Source organism: Eleginops maclovinus, chromosome 4, assembly GCF_036324505.1.
Source record: "Eleginops maclovinus isolate JMC-PN-2008 ecotype Puerto Natales chromosome 4, JC_Emac_rtc_rv5, whole genome shotgun sequence".
Taxonomy (NCBI): domain Eukaryota; kingdom Metazoa; phylum Chordata; class Actinopteri; order Perciformes; family Eleginopidae; genus Eleginops; species Eleginops maclovinus.
The window spans coordinates 8968474-8983387 of NC_086352.1; the positions used below are offsets into that span (position 1 = coordinate 8968474).

At 40.0% G+C, this 14914-nt stretch overlaps 2 protein-coding genes across 3 annotated transcripts in view; both read right to left on the minus strand.

Moving 5' to 3' along the window:
• The window catches only part of chd9 (chromodomain helicase DNA binding protein 9), a 69103-nt gene extending 63586 nt beyond the window's left edge, over positions 1-5517 (minus strand). Inside the window, 2 exon segments of the mRNA XM_063881053.1 lie at positions 267-1876; positions 5359-5517. Coding sequence (XP_063737123.1) covers positions 267-1876; positions 5359-5509 — 1761 coding nt within the window. The 5' untranslated portion in view covers positions 5510-5517.
• A 1834-nt stretch (positions 5518-7351) lies between these two features.
• Positions 7352-14239, minus strand: aktip (akt interacting protein). 2 transcript variants are annotated; one of them, XM_063882313.1, is made up of 10 exons: positions 14086-14239; positions 12746-12890; positions 11390-11598; positions 11114-11178; positions 10869-10969; positions 10485-10573; positions 9950-10048; positions 9455-9562; positions 9246-9306; positions 7352-8781 (listed from the first exon to the last, which is right to left on the minus strand). In XM_063882313.1, exons 2-10 carry the CDS (start codon positions 12791-12793, stop codon positions 8674-8676), a joined length of 888 nt encoding a protein of 295 aa, XP_063738383.1. In that variant the 5' UTR covers positions 12794-12890; positions 14086-14239; the 3' UTR covers positions 7352-8673. The 2 variants fall into 2 exon arrangements, with proteins under 2 accessions (XP_063738383.1, XP_063738384.1); XM_063882314.1 differs by having other exon boundaries at positions 12746-12869; positions 14086-14232.
• Positions 14240-14914: the final 675 nt, after the last annotated feature.

The window sequence follows — 14914 nt, forward strand, 5'->3', positions numbered from 1 at the left end:
GCGACTAGATTCAACGCCACGCTACACCGGGAAGACAACATACATTCTCTTAATATAAGTAAAGCAGATATCAGATGCTATTCATTTTAACTTTACTCTCATCAATCTACACTGAGAAGAAATCAGGGTAAAGGACAGCCTGCAGCAGACTCAGGCACAAACAGAATTACACCAAGAGGGATCCTCTTTTAATGTCTGGCTGAATTATACGTGCTTAAAAACCAAGCAATATGCTTAAAAAGAACCATACAACAACGAGGGATTACCTTTTCTTCCTTGTACTCAACAAGTGGTTTCTTGTGCTCCCGGCCCGTCTCATGACTGGAATCGACCCAGGAATGGTTGGATTCATGCTGTTGGCTGAGAGCTGCCTCCAGCTGGGGCAGTAGGTCAGGCAGCAGGTCAGGAGGCTCAAGGCCCTCCAAGTCTCCATCCTGAGCCTGTGGTGGGAGGAGGTTGTCACCCAAGGCTTGATATCCATTAGTGTTGATGGCCCCGCAGCTCTGGGGCTGCTCAGAGGGCAGTTGGCTGGCCAGGCTAGGGTAGCAGATCATAGACTCGCCAAACATCTCAGATGACTTGCAGTTTCCTTGGGTTTCTCCAGAGCAACGTAAGGCCCGGAAAGGACATTCTTCTGCCAGGCTAACTGGGGTCCTCATCACTGCAGTTGATGGAAATGGACATAATGTCCCTGAGAGCTCAGGCACTGTAGTAGAGAGGGAGGCAGTGGGGGTGGAGGGCATAGACACTGAGTCTGTGGTCAAAGACTGCTGACTGAGACTGGGTATTTCTGGCTCTCCAGGGTATGCAGGGTACTGAGCAGCCTGGTAAGCCGCGGTCAGGGAGTGAACCCTGGATGATGAATGCATAGGGAATGGCAGGTTAGGGTCTTCCGGTCCTCCGCCTCCCCTTGTAAATTGATAGCTTCCCTGCTGCTGCTGAGGTTGCAAACAAGTCCCACTCAGAGAAGCTGTTTGACCATCCATATAAGACTTACTTGGCATAGCCGTTGAATGAAACCTTGGTCCTCCGACAGCGAGTTGGTGCTGAGCCTGCTGCTGAGAATGGTGACCTTGCTGTTGACTTTGAGATTGACCTCCTTGGTGAAAAGAAAAGTGTTGCTGCTGTAGGGACATTGCATGGGTGCTAATTTGTCGGTGCTGGTTCAACAGCTGTTGCTGATGGCTTTGCTGCATTCTGTGCTGCTGTTGCTCCTGTTGTTGATGACACGGGTGGTGTTGCTGCTGTGTTTGTTGTCGTCTGACATGGAGTTGCTGGTTGTGCTGCTGCTGCTGCTGCTGCTGCTGCTGCTGACGACAAAGCTGTTGTTGCTCATGAGATAACGGGTGGTAAATGTTTCCATTCTGGTCCTGGTTGCCCCACATGGGACTACTGCTGCTACAGAACAGCCCATTAGACTGAGGTACTTGGCTTCTGGCAGCATTATGGTACTGGACATGTTGGTCTGTAATCATGCCACCTCCTCCGCTACCTGTGGCCCCAGAACCAGAAAATGCTTGACTCATAGGATTCTGTGCCTTAATGCCAATGTAATGACCCATCTGCTGACTGTACGCGGGCATGGCTTGTTGGGTAGTTACTGGTGGCATCATGTCCTGGTGCTTCCCTGGGTCTAGAGGCTCCACTTGGAGGGGCTCAAAGTCAGCAGTGAGATTTAGCTCATCCACAAGTGAGGGTGCTGAAGGGAAGCCATCCTCTTCCAGCCCTTCCAAACCTCCAACAAAGAGGCTTGGGTCATTAAAGAAGTCCATGGCAAAGCCCGGAGGATAACGGGAACCTTTGGAAACTCCACTGGATCCAAGCTGGTTCCAATGAGCCTCACTGTGAGCTACAGCATGTCCGTTAAATAGTGTACCTGTCCAAAAACAGAGAGGAGAAAAAATGTAATACTGACACAAATTAACAATGATCAGTCTGAGATGACATGACAGTATTTTCCTGCAGCAAATCTCCTTCTATCATCCATTCCAGCATCACTGATACATGCAGTAGAGTGAATGCCCCTAGTGTCACAAAACCTACTTGAAAAAGCAGCTAATAGCTAGGTCAGAAATGTCTGGGGATATTTTGGTACCATTAATTACCCATCAGCACCTTTCATGTATGCAGCGAAGCAGCTGGCGCAAAGCAACCGCCAGTCACCAGCAGGTGCCTCTTCCTGTTCCACCTCCCATTTCACACACACATACTTACCTCAACCCCCCCCCCCCCCCCCACCACCTCCACTACCAATGAAGCTGCCTTTTACTGCTACTGCAGAGCATGTGGGAGGTGCAGACAGCTGATAGAATTTCACCAGCTATGGACAGACGAGGTTCCTTGAGTGTGTGTTCTGCAACCACAGACCAGCGGAAGATGACAGAAGCTTACCCAGGTCAGTCATTATATGCTGACTTGACATGCACACAGAAGCACAAAGCTATTTCTTCAGAGGCCTAACTCGTTGAGATACTTTGGTTTTGATGCATTTCAAATGACAGGCTCAAAAGTGGCTGAGCGCAAGAGGATATAATTCTACTGCAGTACTCTTTAAAATAAACTGGGTGTCGGTTATAGTTTATTCTACCCATAAATATGTCACTCTGAACTACTTAAAGTGTGACATGTAATCAAAGCTCCAATAAATCACTTTTAAAATATCTTTGTTGAAAGCAACAAATGATCACGTAACTATCATTGCATGGGTGGACAGTGTGCACATACTTGCAATGGGATATTCAGAAGTGGCAACACTTCCCAATACACAACCTCTGGCAACAGACAACAGTGATGTAATCGTACAATCTGCGAGCAAGTTCGAAAATGCTAATGTTGTCAGGATTCTCAAATTTGACAAAAAGAAGAAACATGCCTGAGTTAATACAGTAAATTGTGATGTGTGTCAAGTCATTAGAAGGTGAAATTGCCTGTGTGTGAAGTCATCTAACATTGGTTAATATATGTGCAATGCAAGGTTAATTATTCCAGCAATCCATGTAGAGTGTATTACTGAAACCCACACCTGAAGTCAAAACCAATCAGAAGTGCTTCCAGTGCTTCCAGCTTCGTCTACAGTGTGGTTTCTATCACTTTACCCACCAACCACTTCAAAGGTCCCTATACAAATCAAAAAGACATGAGGCCTGTATTATCAATGCGGGTTGCCCGTCAACATTTCCACATTATCATGTTTTCAGAGAATCTTGTGACTGTGCTTGAATCAGACATTTCTGCACGGTACATTTTTCAAGCTCCTGTGGATTCCTTTCTCTTAATAGGCATCATACTGAGGATTTGTCTCACGCTGTAAGCGGAAGCCATGTGAAATCACTGTCTGGGTTGAGAGACAATACTGAAGACTTCAGAGAGGAAAATGTGTAATTTTCACATCCTAACAATGAAAGCACAACAGAAAACTTTCCCCAGTTACACTAAGTGATTAATAAACCACGTCCAACCCTTTTAAAATAATTGGAAAAATTGCTTCGATATATTTAGGAAACGCTTATCAAATCAAGGAATCAAATTCTATTAATGAAGCCCAATATCAATATTTAAGTAAGTAGTTAATTTACGCTGGATTTACAGCAGAAACGATTTACAGCAGAAACTCTAGGTAAAGCGGTACGTACAATATAAAAACTGTAGTGAAACGGGTTAAAGAAAGTCCAGGTTTGCTAATCTTTCCCATCTGCAAAGAATCAAGGCAGAATATTCCAGGGGCTGCTAAACAAAACAGAGCTAACCTTAAAACACCCTCAATCTGACCCTATGACCTGTCACTTCCAAAACTTTGCCTTCCAGCTGTTTCCTTCACAATCTTGACCTTGTAAGCATCATAGAGGCACGTGCAACTCATGCCTAATATCAACAAGAACTGTGCATATAACTGTCTCTAGGTCACTAATAAATCATGAAAGTGCAAATGTAAACGTACCGCAGTTATTCATTGGATCATTACGTACACTTCTGACAATAAAAGTCATTGATGTATATTGCTGATGAATTAAATATGAATGTTTCAGTAGGAGGTCAGGCATTCTAACAATGCAGAAGCTTATAACAGTATAGAGCAAATCTATTTCTGGGGTAAAATGGTGGCTGTGTGTCACTCAAAATGCAGTGGTTTGAAATGTGTGTAGGTAGCATATTTGAAAAGAAAATGTAAAACTCACAATGTTTAAATTGTTACAGTAGTCTTCAAAATGGACGTATTTTGTTTGCTCCTTTCTTTAAAATAAACCTAGTCTTCTTTGTGTCTGTACATTTACAACAGAGCAAATCCCACATGTGTACGTACACCTACTTGGTAATAAAACCGATTTTGATTTGAAGAGGATGGGAATTTAACTAAGAAGTTGTAAATTACATATACGTTGATTATTGTGAACAACCTTAAAATGGCGACAACGTTATCCAAACATACCATGTTAGTGATGTTGGGAAGAAAGTGACTGAAGACGAAAGTAGTTTGTGTAGGCCTAAGACCCTTTTAAACAATTCCATTGGTACAATGGTACCATGTAACACTCCGCAACACTTTGTCGTGTTTTAAAATCATTGCTAAGTTTGATAAAGAGTCTGTTTCATCCAACAGACTCCGGGCCCACATCTGAAACCTCCTCACCTTCTTCATCCTCTTCAGCCCAGCAATGGCTCCAGCTCTGGCGGTGTTTGATAAGCCAGCGAGTCGGCAATGTGTTGCTCTTCTTTGAGCCAAAACTGCTAAATGAAAACTGCTAATTGTGACTTTTTTTTTCTAAATTGGTCGCCGGCGGGCTGTTGAGTTGAACGCACGTGGTGCTAGCCAAACCTCCACTTTAGAAAAGCACAGCATTCAAAAAAGGTGTCGTGACGCTCCCACACTGAGGAAGAGGAGGGGGAGGAAGGAGGAGATGGATGGAGAGGTCGACCGTGATGGTGTCCATGATAAATCAACTAGTTTTATATGCTTAAATATCTTTCTTTTTCATTTATAAGTGGACATATCGACGTATTGAAACTGGTAATAGTCCACATATACGTGGTCGCTGTCAGTTCAGGACCACCATGACCAAAAGGAACCCCGGAGGACTACTTTACAGCGACGCGCATTAACACCTACTCTGTGTAAACTACGAGAAAGTACCATGACATGTGCTGTTTTACATTAAAACTAACAGTCAACTAAGTGTTTGGCAAGTAATGGAGTTATTATTACCGGGAAAATACACACTCACACACAAGGCGGTGTGTCATCAGACAGCTGAGGCGAGGCACTGACTGTCAGCTATTTGACAGCTTCTTTACTGAATGAAACGGAACCCTTCGAGTAAGAAACCTCTCTGAAAAATCACACGAACAAGTGTTGTTTCTTACCTGAAATTGACCCCAAAAAGCAACTCCAGCCGCCACCGCAGAGAGTGTGTTTTCGGCCAACTTGTGACTGTGTTGTTAGTTGTACTCCTGCTGGCGAACACGGCGCAGCGGCTCTCCACCTCTGCTGCTGCTGACGTGCCTGTGATAACATGCATTTGCATATAAGTAATCTCCTCTCTGATTGGTCCACAGACCGTTTGGCACTTTTTCACCTTTCTGTTTGGAATTAAAAACCGGTTCCAGCACCACTCACGTTTTGGTAGGGTGTAACCTCAAATCAGCAACAGAAAGTGTTTGATTAAATAATGGCTTCACGCGTAAAGTCCCTATGTTGACAGAGTGCATAAGATGGCCGCGTCCAAGCCAGAGCCAATCAGGAGAGGTTTTACTTTGGCACATGCACCGGAGTGTCTCCTCAACGCAATCATGACAGGGTGGGTGAGCTGCTTTCCATTGTAGGCCAATACCTACCTCTAGTGGCTGAATGAGAGACATGCTGCACTATAAAAAGTCATTCTAATTTGAACCAGTGTTGTAAACATCTAACAATTCAGAGGTGAAAAGTGTACTTTTACTCCACTACGGTTTTTTGTAATATAGTTAGTCAAAGTAATAATGTGAAATATACTTAAAAACGTACATAAGATTTGAGTTACACCTCAAGTTTGTTCCTAAAAAATCTGACATCTTTTCAGATTTCAGATTTTTTTTCTAAAATTTCTGATTTCTTTTAAAAATGTCCCACTATTTTCTCATTATTTTTACTCCTTTATGTGGCCCTAATCATCTTCTTTTAAAAATTCACACGTTTTAGTCCCCTAATTTTTTTCCTACTGGGTGACTAATATCAATTGTCACCCAGGGATTTCACTCTTGCTGATGCTGCTTATGACACCTGAATTTATAAAGGTTTGGCTCATCTTTTCTTATCTTATCTCAATGAAGGATTTCCGATTCTGAGGGAATATAATACAACAAATACTTTAATGCCCTGACTTTGTCGGTGACCTATAGTCATTCTGCAATGACTTCTCTGTAGATCAATTCAATATTGCTATAGTTAACAATACATGGAAAACGGATCTTGTGCCTGTGCCAATGCAAGGCAAGGCTAGTTTATAAGGCAATTCAAAGTGTTTTACAAAAATTAAAGACAGTGGTAGCATTAGAAATCGTATTTAAATTCAATAAAATAAATATAAAACAGGGTGATAAAGAATAACACAGAGATGATAAACATGAATACAAATGAAAGTGCAGTGTGAGATATGAATAGTTCAATTAAAAGCAGCGGCAAACCAAAGTCTTGAGCTTGGATTTAAAAGTAATACGAGTTGCAGCGGACCTACAGGGTTCTGGTCATTTGTTCCAAATATATGGAGCATAATAACTGAATGCTGCTCCTCCATGTTTAGTTCTGACTCTGGGGAAAGCAGACCTGTCCCAGAAGACCTGAGAGTTCTGGATGGTTCGTAATTTAGCAGCAGGGCAGAAATGAATTTACGCCTTAAACCATTTAATACTTTATAGACCATCAGCAGTATTTTTAAATCAACTATTTGACAGACGAGAGCCCTCAGAACTGGAGTGATATGTAGTGACCCATCTGCTTACATAGCTTGTTGGCTAACTGGCGGTCTCATGTCCTGGTGCTTCCCGAAATATATGAACCTTTATACAGTTTTTATAAATAACTGAGATATGTTTGAATATGATTATATGTGACAGAATGGACTCAAACTGTTTTTAGATGGAGTATGTACTAATGTACCTTAAATTGATATTTTATTTTTTCTACTTAGCCCCCCCCCCCCCAATGATTAGAGCATGTTTGAGTCAATTGCATATGAATAGCATCTGATGTAATGTTCGTCACAAATGTAGGGGAAAAGGAACTTTCCAGAGGGTTATTTCAAGATATCTCTGTAAGAAATATGTGCTCTGCATCACCTTCAGATAAGTAAACCCTTTAGAACAACAATCCAAAACAAGATTTAGTTTTTGACAAATTTATTGATTTCAGAGAAAAGCATTTAAACCCCATCTATGCAGTGATGTGTTTTACAAACTGGAGCAGGAATGGGTCCATATTGAACACATTAAACCCACACGTTTGAAGATGCCGTCAGCCAAAATGTCAGTGTGTGGAGTTCACTGACATTTGGTGACACCCTGGCCTTACGCAGAAGCTATAAATAGCTCAGTTTCAGCACCATGTCTGCTTGTCTTGTATAGTCACTTCATCCTCCTTGTGTTTCCACAAATGTTTCACACTCAAAGTTTGTTATTATTTGCATATTGAAAGGAACTAAATAAATGAAAAAGCCAAAGCCCTCTTGAAGACATTAAATAAGACACAACATTAGCCTGACAACAGAAACAGTGTTTTCTTGTAGCTGGACAAAATACCAATATATATTTATTATATTCCTTCAGACTTATTTGGGAATCTGGTGGGACACAGTAACTTATTTTGACTTATAACCAAACGATCTGTTAGGAAACTTAAAATTTGCAAAGAAAACCCCCAAAACCCAAGCAGAATAAAAGGAGAATGGTCTCTAAAATGCTCAGCACAGCATCCAATATTTACACATCAAACTTTTAATAACCAACAGCCAAAAAGGTACGTAAAACATTCAAAATGATTTAAAAATCAGACAAAATAAAATACACCGAGCATATCTAGCATTTCATTTAAAACCCATACGTGCCTGCTCTGCTTTATATATTAGGAAACTGTGAGAGACAATTGTTTACACAATGGGATTAACAACAAATCATTGTCCAATAAGAAACAAATAGATTTTTCTAATTGGGTGACAGGAGGTGCGGTAATTAGGGCATTTCATTCACACAGCTGTGACTGACAACAATCCAAGTCTGACAAATAAACAGTCCTGAGCCAGTGGCAGAGATCACGTAGTCCACCATACTTACCGTATGAACGCTTTACTCGTACTTTTCAGCTCCTTTTTGGGAAAGTATGTTGAATCAGCTAGCCCAACATGTGCATGGATCTGAACATCTAAAGATGAGAAAGCTCTTTGATTGCATCGCAGCCTAAATGATGTTGCCGAGACATCCATTTGCCATCGTCGATTTACATATAATACACACTTTGTTTCCTTATTCTAAAGCTGTTTGAGGAGATGCCTACGAAGCTTTTAAAGCTGAGCAATAACGTGGAGGTTTAACAGGAAATTCTCCCAACTGTTGCCAGGATCCAGTTCCCATGAACAGCAGAGGTAAGCCGGTGGTGTGGCGTCTCATACATGTGGCTCCCTCTGGTGGCTGCTGCAGCGCGGTGCAGGTTCAGCTCTGAGGAGGGCCGTCGTCTTTGCTGAAGGGCTGCGTGGAGCCGGGCTTCACCCAGGACAGTCCCGACACCTGCGCTCCCTTGTGGTGATCATCAGGCCGTCGCTACAAGGACAAAGACAAATAAGCAGTCAAGGAACAGCTCGAGTTATAATTTGTAAAGTAATAGTTACATTTGTTAAATAGCTTTTATAAGAGTACTTTTTTTTGCTACGCATCCTTATTTCTGTGTCTTTGTATGCACCATTTATACCAAAGCAAATTCCTGTATGTGAAACCTTACTTAAACAATTCTGAAAATACTTACAGACTGCACTCTCCTGATCATACACTATCAAAAGACAAACAGAAAGCTCTAAGACCTTCCTGAATCCTTCCTGCTTTTCCAGAATTCATTTAATAACATTTTATTTGTATACCTTTGTGCCTCTTGCAGAATCTACTGTTACTTCAATGTTGATTTATAACCATCTACTCTCATCTTTCATGAATTTCCTTTTGTTTTTTGTCTTAAATTATTCTGTAAACCCCTTTATAAATAAATAAACAAACCCAATAGAAATACTTACTTTATGTGTGAACATCCGCTCTTTTGCTTCCTCGTGAACAGCTGGGTTCCATGGAGAAAAGCTAAATAAACGAGAGGCAAAGTGAGTGTGAGAGCATTTTTCCCCTTTCAGAGTTTCATCACACACACAAACACACACAGGATTACAGGGTGTGTTTTCTTATAGTGGTGAGAGTCGTGGGATGTTCAAAATGAGCACAGTTTACCGACCTTATTGCGTAGGGATCATCTATCTTGGGCTGGTCGAAAAGATGACTGTTGCATAGTTTTACACTATCCACCACTTTGCTTTTGAATAACTGCACATCCTTTTCATATCTGAAACAAAAGAACAATAACAGTTGTACTTTTGACTTCTTTGAGACATTTGTATAACTAAAATCTAAAGTAAATCCAAAGCTTTTTTTTTAAAAAGCTGTTCTTCAGGACCATCCAAAAACAAACCATATACACCTAGATGTATTAAGATGATGGAAAGAAAAATAAATTGGAACAATTAAAACTGTGGAGTGCCTGGTCCCTTATTAGGATTAAAGATGATGACCGTATTCAATGTTTGTAAAAAGAGAAAGACATGGGAATAAGTGTGCACATAATATTAATCATATTTCTGGTTCATTTCCCATTTCTTTCTTTGTACAATATTTGACTATTCTTAGTAAACACAAAGCAGCACTAGAAAATTAAAGAAGGGTGGACACTCACAGCACAGCAGCCTCTGGGTTTAGGGGTTCTGTGATGTTGATTTTGTAGAAAACTGTACGTGCGTACATCAAGACTTGCCAGATGTGGTTGTGATTCCGTCTAGGAGAAAAAATAAATACAAATCATTAAACATCAACATTAATTAACCTTTTCGCCAGGACATACAAGTGCATAAAAAACACATTTTCAGTGAGATGAAACCAAGAAGAAATGTGAACACTTCGCTATTACAGAACAACTCATTTGAAATCATGTTCCGATTGAATATTCAAAGAGATTTCTTTTAGTAATTCTGTTTGGTCCAAAGGACGACATTTCAGGCAATGTGCAGCTAATTAACTTTTAGCCTATGCCTAAGTTAATTGCCCAAAAGATGCACTGAGCAAGCCTGACTGTCTGCGGGGGGTTGAGGTGGTGTGTGAGGGGGGGGTCGGTATTTAGCAGAACAGAATGAATCATTTATTTTCACTTAAACATTTATGTATGAAAAAGAAAGGTGAGTTAATTGCATAAGCAGAAAGAGGACAGAGCGTACCTCCATTTGGTAAAAGTTCTCCTGACGTCGAGCTCTCCAGACACGGGGTCTACGAGAGGATGGAAGACTGGGATGTCAAAAACTAATTTCTGGAACAAAACAAGGAAGAGATGGTTAGGGTTAGCCTTTTTAAAAACAGAATTGTATGCCTATTCTGCAACACTAAGATCATAGGTCAGCCGTCATTGGTCAGTTATGATTTCTGTTGTATCCATAACATTGTAACACATTTTCATATGACAGGTCGAAATTTTCACCAAATGCAAATGATCATGTGATCGGAGGCACAAAAGGAACCTTTCCTGCCTGAAATTTAACTCACTTTCAAACTTTTTTTGACGTGTTAACAGCTGAAAACAAATAAGATGAGTACAGTTAACTTACAGGACAATCTCCATCTGGATAGTTATCTGGAATATACACAGTGAATTTGAAGACTCCATCCTGGTACAAGCCATGTCTGATGAAGATGACCCCAAACCACACTAAACAGGAAGAGGCAATTTTATTTTTAGTTACACTTAATTATTTGTTTAATTGCAAAGTAGGTATTAAACATTCATAAATAACTCCAAAAACATCCACATTAATGTAAATATAACACACATCGAGTCCAAAGGGGGTCTTACTCAGTGCTGATTTGTAGGATGGCTGGACATAAATACCAGGGAGTTTCTGCTTAATCACTAGTGTGCTGCAGATCACATGGCAGGAAGTCAGAATGAAAAAGAGAGAGCGAGAGAGAAAGGTCCATAAACTTAATTGTACAAAACTATAAAGGATACTTTGAACCCAATTCAGTACAGACAATGTTTCAAAACCTAGTGTTGTCAGCAAATTTTGATAATGAACTCATAATATACACAAACACAAACTTTTCATTTTAAAAGTGGTCCATTACTTACAACTCAGCCAGCAGAGAGTACTCCAAATAAAATGGGCCATAGGAGGCATGAGTGCCATTGGCTGACTGGGTGGGGGTGACTGTTGAAACAGGTTTTGTGATGGGGGCTGCATTCTTAGGGATGGGCGGAAGCTGTTTTTTGCCAAAGGGCAGCCGGGCTGGGCTGGATCTCTGCTCTGCGTGCCCGCTGTGGTCCTCACTGTCAGCTCTCTGTTGTTGAGAAAATATGTGAAAAATATGAGGGGAATCTTCACAAAAAAATCATAATAAAACTATAGCTATGTGAAAAAGAAAGAGAAAGAGAGCCTGATTAAAGAAGGCTACTGTTTATGAGCCATTATGCAATCTGAAGAGCAGGCCTAGGGTAGTAACCGTGTACTGTGACCAACCTGTAAAGGCTACACTGCCCATCTGCTGTGCAGCTTATCAGGAAGCAGTGTCTAGACAAGGGCCAGCACGTTGAAGAACAGACCTATCCTTGTATCTTACTGATTCGGATAAGACCAGGTACAGTATTATTGTAGACATTGAGGTCACAGCAGCACGATGCCAGAAATGCATCAGGAAGCCACGCTGCTGATGACTTACACAAGTATGTCAGGAATGTTTGCAGTGACTTGCAACAGATTTAGCCTGCACACTCCCTGAAGTCCGACTTGACTACATAATGTACAAATGCTGCTCTGACTAGGCTAAAACAAATGGACTCACCCATGCTCAAAGGTACATAGTTTGCCTCCTCCCTACCTGAGCCGGGTTACACCAGCATGCTAAAATGTACCTTTCCTATCCTTTGTTTGTGGTTATTCAGTCTAGGGCTAGGTAACTGTAAAACTGGACCAATAAACGCTTACTGTAACTACACACGCCAAAGGTGGATTCTGGTACAGTTTTCAGTTTAAACTTGATTCGGAAATGTTTTCAAAGGGGATTAATGTCTTTTCAAAAACAAGTATGAGTCTAGTCTAGTTGAAGACCACACCCTCTACTGAATTATTAAGGAATCCAGTTAACTGAGAAACAGAAAACATGTGGAAACAGGTGCAGGAATGAAGATCTCTGTTGCAGAAAAACTGTATGGAATTAAAAAGATTAGCCAATTTCTTAAAACTGGAAAAATAACTGTAACTGAAGAGTAGAGCCTCATATTCTTCCTATGTTGAAAGTGTTACTGACACCAATATTCAGATTTATTGGGGAGAGAAATTCACAACTCTACGGTATAAAATCCATCAATTTCAACATACAAGCTACAGCTGATGGAATAAAACCTTTAAAGACTCCACAAACCAAGACAGCAGCCATATAATCAACCTAAGATCAATACATGTTATTATATACACATTATAGACTTTACCTTACGACTTGTATTGGCAGACATGCTCCAGAAGGGGTTTAGGTTCATTACTCATTCAGAGGTTCGGATTGGTGTCCCTCTTCTAAGTAGGCCCAACGACAGGTGCTGTCTGGGCCATCCGCTGCTGTGATGATCAAGTGAAACACTATAGGATAAGACAGGATGACTAACAGTCACATCACATCATTTTTAACCACTGAATGATTGATTTTGGAAAGACAAACAAATAACTTTTTTTTTTAAACTGATGAAAACTGGCTTAATACTTCGTTTAATCAAAGCAGTATTTACTATGCTTGAACCTTGGTTAGTCTGGTTTTCAAACAGAACATTTTTTAGAGACCTCATATCACATTAGTCCTAAAGTGATTTTAAATATCTGCAACTTCTCCAGTTAGTTTCTACACATCATGTTTTAATTTAAAATGGAGCTTTTCTTGTGCAAGATGGAAACTATTGACTATTTCTTCCTGTTTATGTCCTGACACACAATAATTGATTTCATTTAAAATGTATGAATATAAAATTCATTTTGGACAACTTGGAAGCTGAAAAGTTAAGATACTTCTAACCTTGGCATTATTCATTATCCCCCTTTCACTGTGTTCATTCATAACTTTGCCATATGGGTTAAGTGGCTGAAACCTACCTAATAAAATAGTAAGGCTAAATAATATAGTACTGTCACTGTACTATTTTAATGTTGTCGTTTTCTCTTGATTTTCCTCATGATGTTCACTTTACTGTTTTTTTTTGGTGCTAATTTACAAACAATCTAATGTCATCCATTGTCAACAATGTTTTAAAGTTAGGTAGTGAAATATTTCAAACTGAGAAATGTTTACAGCTAACAAAGTTAAGATGTGAAATGAGGGATTGTTTGGGATATAGCTTAGCTTCATGCTAACTGGGTATGCTAACAGCTGTATCGGTGTCGACGTTCAGAAAGTATACCCTGTAAATATTTTAGGCTGGCAACAGTACAGAATCGTGGTTTAACTGCAATAAAACACGGTTATCAATTAATTACGTGGCATTTCTGACAGGATATCGTGTAACTAGCTACATTAATGCTAACGTTCGCAAACGTAAGGACTTACGGTGGGCATTTAAACTAAATAACCAGCCAACTGACAACTGGGAATCTGACTAAAGAGTCCTTTAAAGCGTAAGACTGGTTACTGTTAAAGTCCACACACTGACACGGTCTCACATGCTTTCCTTTACTCACTTAAGGTTATATATAACATTAGCTTAAATGCTACATTTGGCAACAACAACTTGACTATCCCTGTAATTTTCACTCATTGTAACTATGAAAGCTTAGTGATGTAACTTACCGTTGTTGCTAGAAAACTGTAAACGTCCCTTTAACAAAGATGTTAAAGTGTGTCCTGGTATAAATTTCGCCAAAACTGCTCAGAAGCTAATGTTAGCTAAATAATTTGACAGACACAGAAACCGGAGTTCAATCTAACATAAGAAGGGCGTTTCGGTGCATGAGTACGGAATCTCATTGGCTAACACGATAATCATTCTCGCATTGGATTGGGTAATATTTCTGTCACGTGACGTGAAAGCATGTTTTGTTGAGAAAAACAGCTGATGGAATGGAACTATTGCTGTCAATCAAACGGTAAGAACAATTGTTTGTTTTGTGTTATAGAAAGATAGAAAGTCATAGCAGGAAAAATGGCAGATGAAACTAACATCACTATGAATTGCATTGTTAGCCTACTAAGTGATTTTTATTGATTACACCTCTGCTCTTTTACCTACTCTAACATGTCACAATGCCTGCTTTCAAACACCTACTCTATCGTCGTGTTGACAATGTTTTAATTTATTTGCTAAGAAAAATCCAATGTAATTTAAATTCAGTGTCGACTTGCATCTAGCTAGCTGATCAATTTCACCTCATTTGAATTGACCAGTTTCTTTAAAAAAATGAAGTCCTACCTTGATATTTCCCTGGGATGAACCACCAATCAAAATAGTTTACTTTATCTTAGAGTCCGAAGTATGATATCTGAGCTTTCTAAGCATTGTTGTTTTTTGTTGAATATTGTATTTTTATAGTATTATTTTGTCTTCCAGATCATGTGCTTTTCAAATGTTAAAAACAAAAAAAAGAGTCAGTCTTTCTGGTGCAAAATGTTTGGTTTATTT

Bases quoted from the DNA above. Each gene is read 5' to 3' on its own strand.
- aktip (XM_063882313.1), bottom strand. From the start codon at position 12,793: ATGAACCTAAACCCCTTCTGGAGCATGTCTGCCAATACAAGTCGTAAG. The intron at 10,049-10,484 runs GTACGCTCTGTC...TTTTTCTCCTAG, and splicing joins AGAACTTTTACCAAATGGAG to ACGGAATCACAACCACATCT. The intron at 9,307-9,454 runs GTCGGTAAACTG...TCGTTTATTTAG, and splicing joins GATGATCCCTACGCAATAAG to CTTTTCTCCATGGAACCCAG.